Source organism: Acinonyx jubatus, chromosome B3 (assembly GCF_027475565.1).
Source record: "Acinonyx jubatus isolate Ajub_Pintada_27869175 chromosome B3, VMU_Ajub_asm_v1.0, whole genome shotgun sequence".
Lineage (NCBI taxonomy): Eukaryota > Metazoa > Chordata > Mammalia > Carnivora > Felidae > Acinonyx > Acinonyx jubatus.
Genome location: NC_069386.1, coordinates 9,571,516 through 9,587,541, shown reverse-complemented (window position 1 = coordinate 9,587,541; position 16,026 = coordinate 9,571,516). Strand labels below are relative to the sequence as shown.

Below are 16,026 nucleotides of genomic sequence, written 5' to 3'. Positions count from 1 at the left end.
TACATGCAGAAGCAGTGTCCTCTTAGGAGAGGGAATGAAAGGGCTTTAGGCTTCTTCCCAGATGCATGGCTGCCTTGATCTTGATCTTAAAACGCCTTTTATTTGCATCTCTGTTTCCAAATCTTTAAAATCAGAATAATACTGGGGTGCCTGGGTGGCTCAGTCGGTTGAGTGTCTGACTTCGGCTAAGGTCATGACCTTGCGGTCCATGAGTTCAAGCCCCGCATCAGGTGCTGTGCTGACAGCTCGGAGCCTGGAGCCTGCTTCAGATTCTGGGTCTCCCTCCCTCTCTCAAAAATAAATAAACATTAAAATAAAAATAAAAAAGAACATGCTTAAAATCAGAATAATATTACTGCTCTCTACTATGTCTCTAAAAGAGACTTAGATTTTCAAAGAACAAGAGCTACTGTATGTAGTTTGCTATTTACAGTGAAGTTACTTTCATCTGATGATGTGTTCAGCAGATGTTTACTAAGCACGTACTAAGTTTAAAACATTATTAGGTGTTAGGAGGGATAGGGAACCACTGTAAAGGATGGGTACTTGAATTATTCCAGATAAAACTAAGGCTCATGAAAGCTAAGTAGCTCCTTCGAAGTTGAGCAGCGGTCAAGTAGCAGGGGCAGACTTGAGTCGAGGGTGTCTGACCACAGAGCCTGTGCTGTTAGCCCTCACCTGCACCGCGTTCTTTTCTTAGGTTTGGGTGGGATGTAAAGTTTTGTGCTGATCTAGAAATAACAAGAGTATATGCTTACATCCTGGTTTTCACTTTTTTTTTTTTTTTTTTTTTTTTACTTCACAGGCATGTCCCAGATCTAAACAACAGGGATTTAATTACTGTACATCAGCCATTTCTTCTCCATTGACAAAATCCATCTCACTAATGACAATCAGCCATCCTGGGTTGGACAGTGAGTATATTACTTTTTTTAAAATGAAGCATATTTTAAACACTTTTTTCCTATCATTTTTCTCCCTTTGAGACCCCGTAACATTACCTTCCAAAATTTGCCTCCCTCTTCTCCTGAATGGCTCATTTAAATAGAAAATACCAGTTTAGTTTTGGGATCTTCCTTCCAGTTTTGGGATTCTTCTTGTCAGGACATAGATTTGTTTTTTAACTTTTTATTTCGAAGTAATTTCGGACTTTAAAAATAGTTCTAAAAACAGTACAAAGAGTTACCATATATTCTTTACCTGGAGTCCCCAGATGTCATATGTTTGATCCATCTTATCAAAGTCATAACTTTATCAGTCTCTCTTCTCCTGTCACTGCCTTTAAAGTTTTTTTCTGAAGCACTGGAGAGTAAGTTACAAACATGATGTGGTTGTATCTGAAAGTTATGCTATTCTGTTACCACAGTACAATTATGTGAATTTTATCCAGTACTCATTTGCTGAGCTCTTCAAAAATGTCATGAAGCTCATGAAGGACAAAGAAAGACTGAGATACACTTTCAGTTGGTTAAGCACGTGCTGAAAGGATTACATCTGCCAGTGATGAATGGAGCGGTATGCAGATTCGGGACCCATTGGCTGGCTGTGAAAGATACATAGATGTCTGGCATCCGTAAGCACAGGGCCTTTGCAAATGAAAGATGCTCGGAAACATATTTGAATTGGATCTAAATATTTGCCAGGGAAAGGCAGCTTGTTCTTTGAGAAACCTCACCTTTTTATTTTTAAAATCTTGATTCTTATTTTCATGAGTAGTTACAGTTTGAGATCTTGTGCTCATCAAAGGGGGAGTGATCCTTTCTTTGTTGAAAGACCGTGTATTCAGGAAGCTGAGGCAAAGGGAGTAAATAAACTTTCCTGGTGTTTCTGGTGTTTCTTCAGTGTCCCCTGATAGAACCCACCTTAAAAGAGCTGGAGAGGGGTGCCTGGTTGGCTTGGTCGGTTAAGCGTCCGACTTGGGGCTGGGGTCATGATCTCACAGCTTATGAGTTTGAGCCCCACATCAGGCTCTGTGCTATTAGTGGAGCCTAGAGCCTGCTTTGAGTTCCGTGTCTCCCTCTCTCTCTGCCCCTACTCTGCTCACGCTCTGCGTCTCTCCCTCCCTCCCTCCCTCTCCCTCTCCCTCTTTTTCTCTCTCTCTCTCTCTCTCTCTCAAAAATGAATACATATTTTTAAAAAATTTGGAGACTCTGTGCTGCATTCGGGAGATGTTCTGTCTCAATTCATGACTTACCATGGGCCTGATCTTTTTAATTTCCGCCTTAGAACTAAGACACGATAAAGAATGCTGATGGGGCGCCTGGGTGGCGCAGTCGGTTAAGCGTCCGACTTCAGCCAGGTCACGATCTCGCGGTCCGTGAGTTCGAGCCCCGCGTCAAGCTCTGGGCTGATGGCTCGGAGCCTGGAGCCTGTTTCCGATTCTGTGTCTCCCTCTCTCTCTGCCCCTCCCCCGTTCATGCTCTGTCTCTCTCTGTCCCAAAAATAAATAAATAAACGTTGAAAAAAAATTTTTTTAAAAAAGAGTGCTGTTAACTTTGTCCTCATTTTCATGATCAGCGATTCAGATCTGGCCTGTTTGACTAAAGGTGTGCCTACTGATGGCGTATTCTCAGAGATGCCGACAGAACCTCACAGAACTGCAGCTAAAATCGCCCTTCCTGTTTTTCTTTGGGTTTTGATTTGATTTGGCTTTGGGTTAGAGGTCTTGCTGGTGCAGAGTGAAAATCATCATAACAGGATTGTTAATGGTGGATTTGATGAGCTTGGAGTGCTAGTGTTCAGTAGGGCAGGGCACTGAGACAAGAGGGCACTGTTGAGTGAGACCTTTCGGCCCTGTGTCCCTAACCGTCCACGACTGGTGAGTGTGGTGTCATGGTGGAGAGTCTACTCCCATAGCAACAGATGTCCACCACCAACAGAATGTGTCCCACGGAGGGATTTTTTTCCTGTATTTTGTGACACACACTCTTGATTCGTGCATGAAACACTTCATTAATTTTTCCTCCAAAAAGCAAGATGGTTTTTGACTGTGTTTTCAGTTGCTAGCCAAACACTATAAATAATGCGGCTAACTCCCAGAAAACACCGTCCTAGAGTGCCAGGGGTTCTGGCACACACAGCTTCTCCTCCTGTTGCTGGGAAATTTTCTGCTCTGCTCAGAGGGGACTGAAATGAGTTTGCAGACTGTTGTCAAGGGTTGATCTCCAAGCAGGAGTTTAGTCCTTTGATCAAAATAGGGTGGGTACCCTCATTCTAACTCACATTGTACGTTTCATACACGTTTGAACGATTAGGTCGTAAATTCGTTAGCGAGCCCCCCAATTTCCCTGATTTAGCCTACGCTGTAATTGGAGGATTAATCAACTCTAATGACACTGTTTCTCCTTAGTCCCTCCCCACATACAATTATATTAATTTTCCCATCGGTATTTTTTTATTCTGCTCTAGAAACGTGATAAATGTTTTTTGCATATGTAAAACTTCTGGCAGTTGAACAGGAGTATAAAACTTGTAATCCGTGTGCTGTACCTTTAAGCATCAGGGTAACTGGACAGTTCTTGGTTTGCCACAGACTCCGGGCTTCCATTCCAAGTCACTTGAGCACTCTGCGTGATTCGTGTGTAGTCACAGTCTTCCCAGCTGAAGGAATCCTAGTTACAATCTGCACAGTGAGACCGTAAAGCCTAGAACATTCAGTCCACTTAAAGTGTTTTAACTGGTGTTTCATTGTAAGCCCGTTGGGTGGCTCTGTGACCTTGGGCTACATAGTGAGATTCTTTGCCTCAAGTTACTTGATGAAACAGGGGTAACAACGTGATAAGGCTTACATGTGAATTTATGTAAAGTCCTTAGCATATTTCCTGGCTTATAATAAGCATTTGTTATTGTTATGGAGCGTGTGAGTTCACAGTACCCAGAACAGCGCTACGGTCTTCTGTCCCTGACCAGAGTTAAAACAATGTTAAAGAAACTAGAACGCCATCCTTCATGGTCTTTAAGTGGACTGTGCCTTATGAGTACGCTTGTCTAGGAACAAAATACTTTCTGAATTCAACCTTATCTCACTACTTTCCACTTCTGCCTGGGCTCTGTCTTCTTTCTTCAAAGAAATTAGCTCCTTCTACCACAGTCTTACAGCTGTTAACATCCAGGCATTTCTGAAAACGTGTGTCTCCTGAGCTGTTGTCTGGAATGTCTTGTTGGGTCATTTCCTAGAAGAGAAACACAGAGGAAACTCAACGTTATTTCTAAGCTGGTATCATTTTCTAAAATCCATCGATGCAGAGGAAAATACTGAGTCAAGATAGTGACTAATGTATTTCTGTGTCATTTTCTGGGGTGGGAAGTAGACAGGCGACAGCTTATTTGGGAACCACAATGGGTGGGGAAGCTGTCCTCACTCATGTCTTGGCTGTGCTGTCGTGGTGGGAGGGAGCGTGATGAATGCATCTTGCCAGCTCATCTTTTAGGGACTCACAATAGCACCAAGGCTACCTGCATCATGGGGAGAATGCCGGGGAGGACTGCCCTCAGACAGACCGCTCCTGGGGACCTGTGGCCCCATTTCTCCTTCTTGCATCAGAGAGGATGGAGTGGAGACTCCCAGCTTGCCAGGAGACTTAGATGGTTTCTTGATAGAACTTAAGCATAAATTTTGTTTCTATACATGCAGAATAATTCAGTTATTACAGATGATCCTTGCCCAAAGTATATTTTAACACATTTCATGGCTTATGCTCAGGAGATGCTTACCAGCAGCGGAGAAGGTACTTGCTTGGTGGTGTTCCTGGAAGAGCCCTAACCACATTGGTGGTGGTGACGTTAAAAGGAGACTTGTACCCATTAGAGAGATGTTTCAACTCACAGGCTTCTTAACGAGAAGTCACTTTCCCTTTGTTTTTCAGGGTTTGTTATCACAAAGAACATATATGTTGAGGATCCTCCTTTAGATATTCCTATAAATAGGTTTTTCCAGATGATCCATGAAATTGTGACAAAGGAAGGAATCTGGTATAAGAAGAGAGCTCATTTTCATTTCCTGAATTTGCTTCACATTTGGAAAGACTTTTGCAAGCACATGGAGATGGTAGCTTACTTTTCGTCCTAGGCCGTCACTGCCCAAGGAGCCAGCGTACCTGTAGTTGTGCCAGTAGTCCTGGATCTCTGTTACTGGACGTGGCTGCCCGCAGTAAGCTGACATCACGTAGTATTTATGTGACTGTCAAGTTCGTACAGGGCTTTTTCATTTCATTTAGGACACTGAGCTTTCAGAAAGCCTGACAAAGGGAAATTCGTTTATTAATGTATTCATTCAGTGAGCATTTGAGTCACTCTTTGACAGGCACCAGGCCACACGGTGTAGGAGACAGGTGAGTTTATAGATACAGTTGCTTTCCTCACCGCGTTCTCACAGACCAGAGAACAGGTGAATGTAAGAAACATGGGGTAGTACAGGGGCGCCTGGGTGGCTCGGTCGGTTAAGCGTCCGACTGCAGCTCAGGTCACGGTCTCACAGTCCGTGGGCTTGAGCCCCGTGCCGGGCTCTGTGCTGGCAGCTCAGAGCCTAGAGCCTGCTTCGGATTCTGTGTCTCCTTCTGTCTCTCTGTCCCTACCCTGCTGGTGCTCTGTCTCTCTCTGTCTCAAAAATAAATAAACATTTAAAAAAATTTAAAAAAACAAACAAACATGGGACAGTACAGGAGCCTAGAACAGAGAATGCTCACTGGGATGAAGTCATCTCAAAGTTGAGGCCAGCAGAAGACTGGGAATTCACTGGGTGAGTTCACACAGGCATGCCACAGAGGTCTTAACCATTTGGTTCTAGACCCCTGCAAATATCACAGTAAAGCAAGTCAGATGAATTACTAAATCACTAGGCTTCCCAGTGCATATGAAAGTTACGTTTACACTATGCTCTAGTCAAGCATGCAACAGCATGATATCTAAAAAAACAGTGCACATACCTTAATTTAAAAATACCTTATCACTAAAAAATGCTAACCATCATCTGAGCTTTCCGTGAATTGTAATCTTTTTGCCTGTGGAGGGTCCTGCCTCCGTGTCTGTGCCTGCTGAAGGTTGGGGTGGCTTTGGCCATTTCTCAGAATAAGACAGCAGCGAAGTTGGCCACATGGATTGATTCTTCCAGTCACAAAAAATTTCTCTGTAGCATGTGATGACGTCAGATGTCGTTTGATAGCATTTTAGCCACAGTAGACCTTCCACAATTGGAGTCTGTCCTCTCAAAACCTGCCGCTGCTCTATCAGCTGAGTGTAGATAATACTCTAAATCCTTTGTTGTCACTTCAGCAAATTCCCAGCATCTCCCCCGGGAGTAGCTCCCATCCCAGAATCCACTCTCTTTGCTCATCCATAAGAAGCAACTCCTTATCTGTTGTTTTGTCACAAGATTGCAGCAATTCAGTGCCCTCTGTAGGCTCCACGTCTGATTCTTGTTTTTTCCACACCACATCTGCAGTGACTTCCTCTGCTGAGATCTTGAACAGCTCAATCCATGAGGTTTGGAATCAGCTTCTTACAAACTCCTGTCCACGCTGATATTCTGACCTCTTCGCAGGAATCACCAGTTTTCTTAATGACACCCAGAATGGTGAATCCTTCCCAGAAGTTGGCCAGATCCATCAGAGGAATCCCCTGTCTATGGCATCTGTTGCCTTACAAAATATATTTCTTAAATAATAACGCTTGAAAGTCAAAATGACTCCCTGATCCACGGGCTGCAGAATGGATGCTGTGTTAGCAGGCCTGAAAACATTAACCTCCTCATACATCTCCATCCAGGCTCTTGGGTGACCAGGTGCATTGTTAATGAGCAGTACTGTTTTGAAAGGAATCTTCTGTTCTGAGCAGTAAGTCTTGATAATGGGCTTACAGTATTTAGGAAACCAAGTGGTGAACAGATGTGCTGTCATCCAGACTTTGTTCCATTGACAGAGCACAGGCAGAGTAGAGTTAACACAATTCTCAAGGACCCTAGGATTTTCAGGATGGTAAATGAGCACTGGCTTCAACTTGAAGTCAGCAGCTGCATTAGCCCCTAACAAGAGTGTCAGCCTGTCCTTCGATGCCTTGAAGCCAGGCACTGACTTCTCCTCTCCAGCTATGAAAGTCCTGGATGGCATCTTCTTTTGATATAAGGCTGTTTCATCCACACTGAAAATCTGTCATCCAGGGAGCCACCTTCATTAAGAATCGCAGCCAGATCTCCCGGAGAACTTGCTGCAGCTTCTACGTCAGCCCTTGCCGCTTCACCTTGCACTTGGATGTGTGGGGCTGGCTTCCTTCCTTAAACCTCCTGAACCAACCTCAGCTAGCTTCCCACTTGTCTTTGCAGCTTCTTCGCCTCTCTCAGCCTTCACAGAATTGAAGAGATCCTTGCTCTGGACTAAGCTTAGGCTTAAGGGAATGTTACGGCTGGTTTGATCTTTGATCCAAACCACTAAAACTTCCTCCATATCAGCAATAAGCCTGTTTCCCTTTCTTATCATTTGTGTGTACAGCGGAGAAGCACTTTTTATTTCTTCAAGAACTTTCCTTTGCATTCACAGCTTGGCTGTTTGACATGAGAGGCCTAGCTTTCAGCCTGCCCCAGCTATCCACATGCCTTAATCGTTAAGCTTAATTATTTCTAGCTTTTGATTCAAAGTGAGAGACGTGTGACTCTTCCTTTCCCTTGAACACTTAGAGGACTTTGTAGGGTTATTAATTGGCCTGATTTCAATATTGTGTCTCAGAGATCAGGGAGGCCCAAGGCGGGCAGGGTGAGTAATGACTGGTCATTATCGCGTAAGTTTGCTGTCTTATACGGGTGTGGTGTGTAGCGCGCCCAAACAATCATAATAGGCCACTGATCACAGATCACCGTCACAAATATAATAATGGTGAAAACATTGGAAATATTGCAAGAATTATCACGACTGCTCAGAGACACAAAATGAGCAGATGCTGTTAGCAAACTGGTGCCGATAGGCTAGTTCAACACAAGGTCACCAGAGACCTTCAGTTTGTAAAAATTGCGGTATCCATAAAGTTCAGTTAAACAGAATACAATAAAATGAGGTATGTCCGTATGTGGAAAGCATGGCCGAGGGGTTGGGGTTTCTTGTCCAAGGGCAGTGGAGTGATTTAAGTTGATAAAGTAGGTTGATTCGGACACTTCAGAGAGACCACACTGAAGAAAGTGTTGGGGAGCAAAGGTCATGGATCAGGAGAAGGCTACTGCAAGATCCAGGTGAGAGCACACGGTGGCATTAGGGGAGAAGTTGATGTTCAGAGAATTCTAGAACACATAGAATAACTGAATCGAGGCAAGATGGACGCATTCAATGATGGGGCCCAGGTCTCTGTTCTGAGCAATTCATTAGATGTTAGGTACCGCTTACCAAACAAAGGAATACAGGAGGAGGGGTGGGTGTGGAGAAGAGAGATGTCACTCACGTGCTTCCTCAGTTCATGCTGCCTGTGGGACATGCCCCAGAGATGAGCAGAGAGAGATGAACACGTCTTGAGCTCAAAGGGAGAGCTACGGCCTGAGGGTGGAAAGGTGTGTGTCACCAGCCCAGCGAATTCAGCTTGTACTTTGGGAGGGCAGGGCGTGAGGAGGTCTGGGGTGAGGGAGACGAGAGCTGAACACAGAATCCTGAGAAACACCACTACTCCAGATGTTTCCACTCTCAAGAAAAACAACTCCAGCTATAAATTATGACCGTTAAAAATAATGGACTTCTTGTTTTCTTACTCTGGCAAGTACGTGTTTGTTGGATGAATTTTTTAAGCTATGTTAGAATTCTGCATACTCAGAAGTAAAGACGAAAATGTGAATAAATACGTTGTTCACTAGGCAGCCTTTCCTGGAACCACACAGGCTAGCAACATTATTCTGTTCAGCATGGTCTCAGGTGCCTTTGACTTTGTCCCGGTACAGTTGGCGCTCTCTAATGTCTCGTGTTGACCTACTTCTCAGCCCAGCCACGGATGCAGCCAGCAAGGCGGGTCTCCTTCTCCGTCCGCATCTCTCCACATCTCCTTAAGTCTAAAACTCTCTTTTCTCTTGGCTCTTCTCACTCCATTGATGGCGAGGAGGAGTTGCGTAGTAAGTAAGCCACTGTAGTGTCCACGGCTGTTCTCCAGGGTCTGACAGTGCTGAAAATGCTGTCAGCTTGGTTCTAAGAAACTGGGGATTTGTACCCCCTTGCATGCCATTGTTTCTAAACCATTTGTCTTCCTGCTTTGCTTTGAGAATTAATTTGGATGAAACAGTTTTTGTCTGCTATATGCCACGTGCACTGGTTGATCTAGTGGCCTGATTCCAGGGCACGGGGAGGTGTTCCCATCCCACCTTGTACCTTTTGTAATACTGAGCGCTGGTTTCACAAAGCTTTCTATTTGATAGTGTAAATTTCATTTTCCCATGTTTTGCTTTTTTTTGGTCTCATGAGACAGATATCTAGATATCCACCTGTGATATTTAAAAGCTAATGTTAAACTTTTTTCTTCTCACCTTTCAGACCTGTCTTTAAAAATACCTTTCCGTAGGGGCGCCTCTCTGGCTAGAGCCTGCAACTCTTGACCTCGGGGTTGTGAGTTCAAGCCCCACATTGAGCGTAGAGATTACTTTAAAAGAACAAAAAAAAGAAGATAAAAATACCTTTCCTCTGAGTTTACACCACGTGGATCAGGGAATAAGAGTTATAGATGTATTTCCTAACTTCCCATTTTCTCTCCTTTGGAACTTTTATTTTTCAATCCTTTTACTACAGTGTGGATTTCAGATTAATATATTCTTATTTGATAATGCCTAAATTTTAAACACTCTGTCTCTCAAAAATAAACATTAAAAAAATTAAAAAAAAAACTTTATAAGGTTTTAGTAAGCTTGGAAAGGAAATGAATTCTACCCCCTGTGAACATCACTTTTCAGTTATGCAAAATTTCTGGAAAATTCCAGGATTGCTATTTTTAATGGAAAAAAACATTTCTAGTATAAAGGTAAATACTGAATTGTTTTCATATAACTACAGTAACATCTTGATTTGCGAGTATAATTCATTCTAAAAACATGCTTGTGATCCAAAGCACTTGTATATTAAAGTGAATTTCAAGAACCATTGGCTCATGTGACCATGTTGTGATCATGTGACATCTGGCATCATGTACTATTCGTGTTGCAAGACTTCACTCATTTATCAAGTTGAAATTTACTAGAAATGTTTGCTTGTCTTGCAGAATACTCATTGAACAAATTACTTGCAATCCAAGGTTTTACTGTGATAGGAGCCTCAAAGAATTACAATATTTGTATAATTGAGCAACCTAATTCCCTACCACTTGCTGACCCTACATTTCAGCAGTATTTAGGTATCTAATTATTTGTTAAAATATTAAAATTTTATAATCAATATTAACCTGAGGGTGACCTCTTTGCATTGTTCTTAAAAGAAAGTACCTTGTGTACAGTAACATAAAGTTTAATTTCTCTTAAATGGAAGTCATCTTATATTCAGTACTTTTTTCATAATGAAAAGATGTTTAGTGAATAGGCACACCATAAGATACTTTATACCAGTTGTAGTAGGAGGGAAGTTGTGAAAATCTGCTTACAACTTTCAGTGTTCAGAAATTGTCAAGTCTGTTTCATCTCAAAGTATTGTGTACCTGGGGACATAGGTCCACATGTGGCAGATGAGGTAAAGGTCCCAGTGGTATTTCTTCTACCTCTAAGACGAAATTATTAATCTAGAACGGCACTGGTTATACAGCTAATCCAACAGGATGAAATTATAAAAGTATAGAAGCTGGAAGAAACCTTTGAACCAGGTATCTAGCCTTCTTCAAAATGTGTTCCTTACCCTGAAATACCAGTGAGAATTCTGGAGGTGGAGGGGAGAGGAAGGGAAAGAAAGGTGTTGGTTCATGGCCAGATAAATTGAGGAAAAGTCCAATTAAGCTGGTTTCAGATGCTAATGTGTACATTGTGAATTCCCAAGGCAGTGTTCAATAAGTTGTGTTTCCCAAACGCATTAGCTAGGTAACCACAATATGTGCCTGACTGTGGATAACATCTCATGAGACTAGTATTCCATGGAACACACTTTAAAAACCATTGACCCGGTCCATCCAGTAGTTCCGACTCTGGAATATTAGTATATTATGTCTGCAGGTTATTTCAAGACTTTAAGAAAATCCTACTTGAAATACACTGTTTACCTGCCATAATACTTTGTAGGCTGACTTCAGTGACAGATTTCTTTGCTTTTGTCTGTAATTATACCGTAGAGGTATCATTGGCTAATTTATACTCTTAGGTGCACTGAAAACTTGATGGCCCTTCAGGAATCTCAGAGGCATTGGTTGATTAACCACTGTTCTCAGAACCAAATCTAAGAGGTCATAGTAAATGAATGAATTTTTTCTTCAGCAGTGAAAAGGTTGGAAATCCTTACCAGAGTCCCAGATTCTCCCAGTACTCAATCACATATTTGTTCAGTTTCTAATTTATTCAGCAGAAATCTACTGGGAGCTGATTCTTGGCCAGATCCTGTGCTAGTTGGTGTTTTTCTTCATTATGGATTTTGCTTTCACTTTGTTCATATTACTAGGTTGGTAACTTGCTAGGTAATTGCTCTAGTTAGTGTACAACAGAGCCTGACAACGTGAGAGAGTTTAATGCTGCTTGTCATTCAGGGTTCCTGGGGTGCAAAAGGTTATAAAGCCACTGATCTAAACCACACTCTTGGTTTTTTGTTTGAGTAAATTAAGGTATCCTGAGGTTAAAATGCTGACAATTTCACACCTAGATCATGCAGAAACTAGGGAACAGATCCCAGATCTTACTCTTACTCTGCTCATCTCGATGACCATGCATTGTAAGTGAAATAGAAGAACCCAAGTAAGTAAAAGGAAAAGCTATAGAAAGTACTCTTTTGAAGACTTAGAATTGGTTGTTAAGTTTCCTATCTATTATTCCTACTTGTTGGCTATTCACTTAGTAATAACTACCATTTTGCATTTCTAATCAGAATCTAAAACAGGTTGGACATTTAAGTTCAAATGCTGGTAATCTAGTAGTAGAACATCTTCAGATCTCTGTCAAATGAGGGTTTTACTCCTGGTCCATCTCCAGTCCTTCAAACCCACCTGCAGGAGAAGGTGTGTGTTTTGTTCACACTGTAACAGGAGTTGTACTGAGCGGCCTTTGTCCGCCTGGAATCACACACACAAAGTATTTCCGTGCCTGATCTAAAAACTGGAACTCCTTCATCATGGTATGATTGAGACCATCTCCTCTAAGTCCTGACGTAGCTCCAGCTTTATTAGCATGTTGTCGGTAAGGTATCGTAGTGTTCCTAATGCTTTCTCCACTTACTGCTCTGCTGTGTGCCTTAGCCTGGGTGCTAATGACCCGCTTCAGTTTACACTCCGATGGTGACGGAGGAAGGAAGGATGCACCTGCCGTACTCGCCATATCAGTGTCAGCCTGGCAAGGACCACACCGTCAGTTTCATCTCCCTCATTTCACAGATGAGGAAGTGAAATGCAGAGATCTCACCCCAAATCAGTAACAGGACCAAGACACCACCCACACACACACCCACACACCCACACCCACACACCCACACACACACATACACACACACCCACACACACACACACACACACAGCCAGCTCTGGTGCCCTTTTCTTCTTCACTCATCCATTTCCAGGAATACTCCGGAAAACATCAGGTACATGGTAGCTAGATATTTTGGTATGGAAATCCACGAAAGCAAAATGAACAGCAAACAGAATATGAATGATATTTCATTTTCGATTTTGTGTTCTTCCCGTGATGTCATCTCAGAAAGATGGCCTATGGAAACGGAGCGTTGACGAGAACAGGAATTAAACATGTTTCGTGTATGTTTGAGCGTGGGGACAAAAATGTTGATTTGGGGCTTGCTCAGTGATGTGATTCTTGGATGAAATTTTTTGTCGTGGGGAATTCACGCCTACTGCTGCCTATTTCCAGTTCTGATACTGAGTTTTGAGGTGAATTTTTCCTTCTTCCAAACCCTTAGGAGAAGGCACTGTACAATGGCTTTCGGATGTTCTCTCTGCTCTGCGTGTGTCATTGTAAATATTTTAAGCCTCTTATCTGTCACCCAGGCACTGTCCTTTGGTTCCAACTTTTCCTCTGCCATTTTTGTTTTCCAGATTCACGGCCTTTCCACAGCACCAGTGCTAACCTGACCGAGAGGTACTGCACGTTTATTTTGTTACTCCTTTCCCCGAGATGAAGGAAACCCAAGATGTCTTATGACATTTCACTAAGTAAACTGAGAAGTTAATTCAGCTCATTGGATTCTTCCTTAAGTGATAAATTTGGAATAATGGCTACAAGTGGTTTGTAGTGAAGACTCTCTATCGTTTTTAAATAATGTCTTCAGTAGTTTTTATCTTTTGTTCTCTACACTGCCCTGACGATAAAGGTTTGCATTTATTCAGGAGAGGAAACACTTGTATTCAACTTTATGAACTTCTGTACTCTGCTTCTAAGATTTAAGCCCTAAGCCTGACAACATTTTGTTTCACTGTTTGCACGCGTGTGTATTCGTATGCACACGTGTCTGCGTGTGCATGCGTGCGGGGAACTGTACCTTAGCCATTTTAAGCTTTAAAGCCATTTTCTTCTGCCTACACGGATATGTCTCATAGCTTTGTCCGAGTAAGTGAATTGGTTCTTTACTTGACAGCAGGCAGGTTTGTATTTTGACTCATTGTTTACTATTCTATTCCTCTTGTCATGCTTATGGGGTTCTAAAATATTCTAATGTAAGCATCATGGGGCTCTGATTACTGCCCTGCACTTGAACATGTGTCTTTTCGCAGAGGCATCGGTTGTGACTCAGTGATCCAGAACTCTCAGTATGAATGCTTCTCTTTGTATTTCTGTCGTACTTTATTTCTCCTTTGTCTTCTCTGGAACAGTGCTCTCACACCACTTCCCCCTTATCGTAATAACAGACTGCTTTATTTTGTAAACAGTATTTCATGTATAAACAGACCTTAGCTCCTGAAGAGGATTGTTCCCCCTCTTGAGGGGTGCCTCTGTCCTCTCACAGAGGCCCTTGAGGTAGACACGGCTTTTCTGTGGAAAAGTTCTTAAAATAACGATTGTAGAACACCTGGGGAACGTAGTGTAAGTAGATTCCTTTTCTGTGGAATGGCTTGTGTCTACACGTGCCCCGCATTCTCTGAGGAAGTCCACCGTTGTGAACTTCCTGAGGTCCAAACATGTCCATCTGTGATGGACCCGTGTAGCCTTCCTGAACCAGTAGATCAGTACCCCTGGCTCTGGGTGAAACTCCTACAGCGGAGCTTTCTATACTCTCCTCCCTCCTAAAATCGTGCAAAGCTGCGTGCACCAGTATTGATTGTCCAGTGTGCCAGAAGACTAAAAAAATGGTGTGTGATTTCTGCTTTCAGGGAATTTGGATGTACATTCAGTCATAAAAATTCCTTTACAGCCTTTATTAACACATCCATCTTTCTGTTGTCTTTATGAGTTTCTTCTCTAGCACCTATTTGATGCAAAGGTGTGTATAAATTGAGTGCTATTTTAGATTAAGAAGTTTCAGATAAAATAATAAATGAATAATTGACAGGCTCTTTCACACCAGGCCACTAAAAATCTATTACTAAAACACTGATGGCCGACAAAAGAAAACTTAGCCAGGTTTTGGGACCAGAACGGTTTTGGTTTTGGGACCAGCGTGGTGGTGTCCTCTGTTCTCAGGTCTTGCTCTGTGGAACCGCTCAGCAGCCTCTGTCCGTCTGTTCCTCTGCTGCCCGTTGTCACGTGTGTGCATAAGTTGACTGTGACTTGTAGCTAAAATGATACATGGTTATGAAGAATTGTATTTTTTGGCTCTGTGTTTACTTTCTAAAAATTTCTGTAGTCTTTTTTAAAAATCACTCTTCTTGTTGTTATTTAGTATAACAGAAGAGACCTATAGTTTCCTGCCTCAGAGCCCCTCCAAGAAAGATTTTGAAGGCAAGAGTGGAACAAAAGTCAGCCGCACATTCAGCTACATCAAGAATAAAATGTCCAGCAGTAAGAAGAGCAGAGTAAGTACCGTTGGGGGCATTCCTTGCGTGATGGCCTTCGTTGGTCATCTGTAGGCTCCTGTCACAGCCTGCATGCACCCAATACCTAATTAAATAATGAGGACGTAAGGAAATAAGCACAGAGATAATCCTTGAAATGGCCTAATACTTGAAGAAAAATAGCAACAAAAGGTAATACCACTAATTGGGTTTTTACTATATGCTAAGAGCTTTCCATGTATTATTTTATGTAATCGTTTCCATAGCCGTATGAGGAGATCCTGTTCTCCCCTTCCTGGGAGTAAGCTACCCTGTGAGTGTGTGCTGCTCACAGCAGTGGAACCAAGATTCCATGATCCCATACTCGACCACGTGCCTTCGTCAGTAAACTGGGTTTAAAATGCACCTGAGGATTTTATGCCAAGATCAGGAGATTGAAAATATTTGCATTTGGGTTTAGAAGTTAGAAGGATTGGGGCGCCTGGGTGGCTCAGTTGGTTAAGCGTCTGGCTTCGGCTCAGGTCATGATCTCGCGGTTCGTGAGTTTGAGCCGCACATCGGGCTCTGTGCTTTGGATTCTGTGTCTCCCTCTCTCTCTGCCCGTCCCCCACTCACACTCTGTCTCTCTCTCCTTCAAAAATAAATAAACATAAAAAAAAAAAAGAAGGATTTCCCCACAGAAAATTATAAGAGACTTTAAGACAAAAGTGGATTCTTTGATTTAGTCCTGACTGCGAGGCTGTTGCAGGGTATTGTCTTTCATGCGTTAAAATATTTAAACGTTTTTTGTCTGTTTATTTTTTCCATACTCCTGGGAATATTCGAAATACAAAAATAGATAAAAACCACCTGTAATAACCCCACATAGAGACAGGTACTCTTCTCATTTTTTTTCAATGTACTTTCAAAAGAAAGGAAGACAAGGGTTTCCTTTTCTTATACTGATTCCCAGTGCTAAAC

The 16,026-nt window shown here is 42.4% G+C and overlaps 1 protein-coding gene across 5 annotated transcripts in view; it reads left to right on the top strand.

Moving 5' to 3' along the window:
• Nucleotides 1-16,026, top strand: part of AKAP13 (A-kinase anchoring protein 13) — a 329,213-nt gene that overhangs the window by 257,662 nt on the left and 55,525 nt on the right. For 3 of the 5 annotated variants that reach the window (XM_053223592.1, XM_053223593.1, XM_027068001.2), the window contains 3 exons: nt 806-914; nt 13,174-13,216; nt 14,955-15,087. In XM_053223592.1, the coding sequence (XP_053079567.1) occupies nt 806-914; nt 13,174-13,216; nt 14,955-15,087 (285 nt within the window). Of the gene's footprint in view, nt 1-805; nt 915-8,944; nt 9,074-13,173; nt 13,217-14,954; nt 15,088-16,026 lie in introns of all 5 variants that reach the window. The other 2 variants (XM_053223591.1, XM_027067990.2) reach the window with 1 other exon arrangement.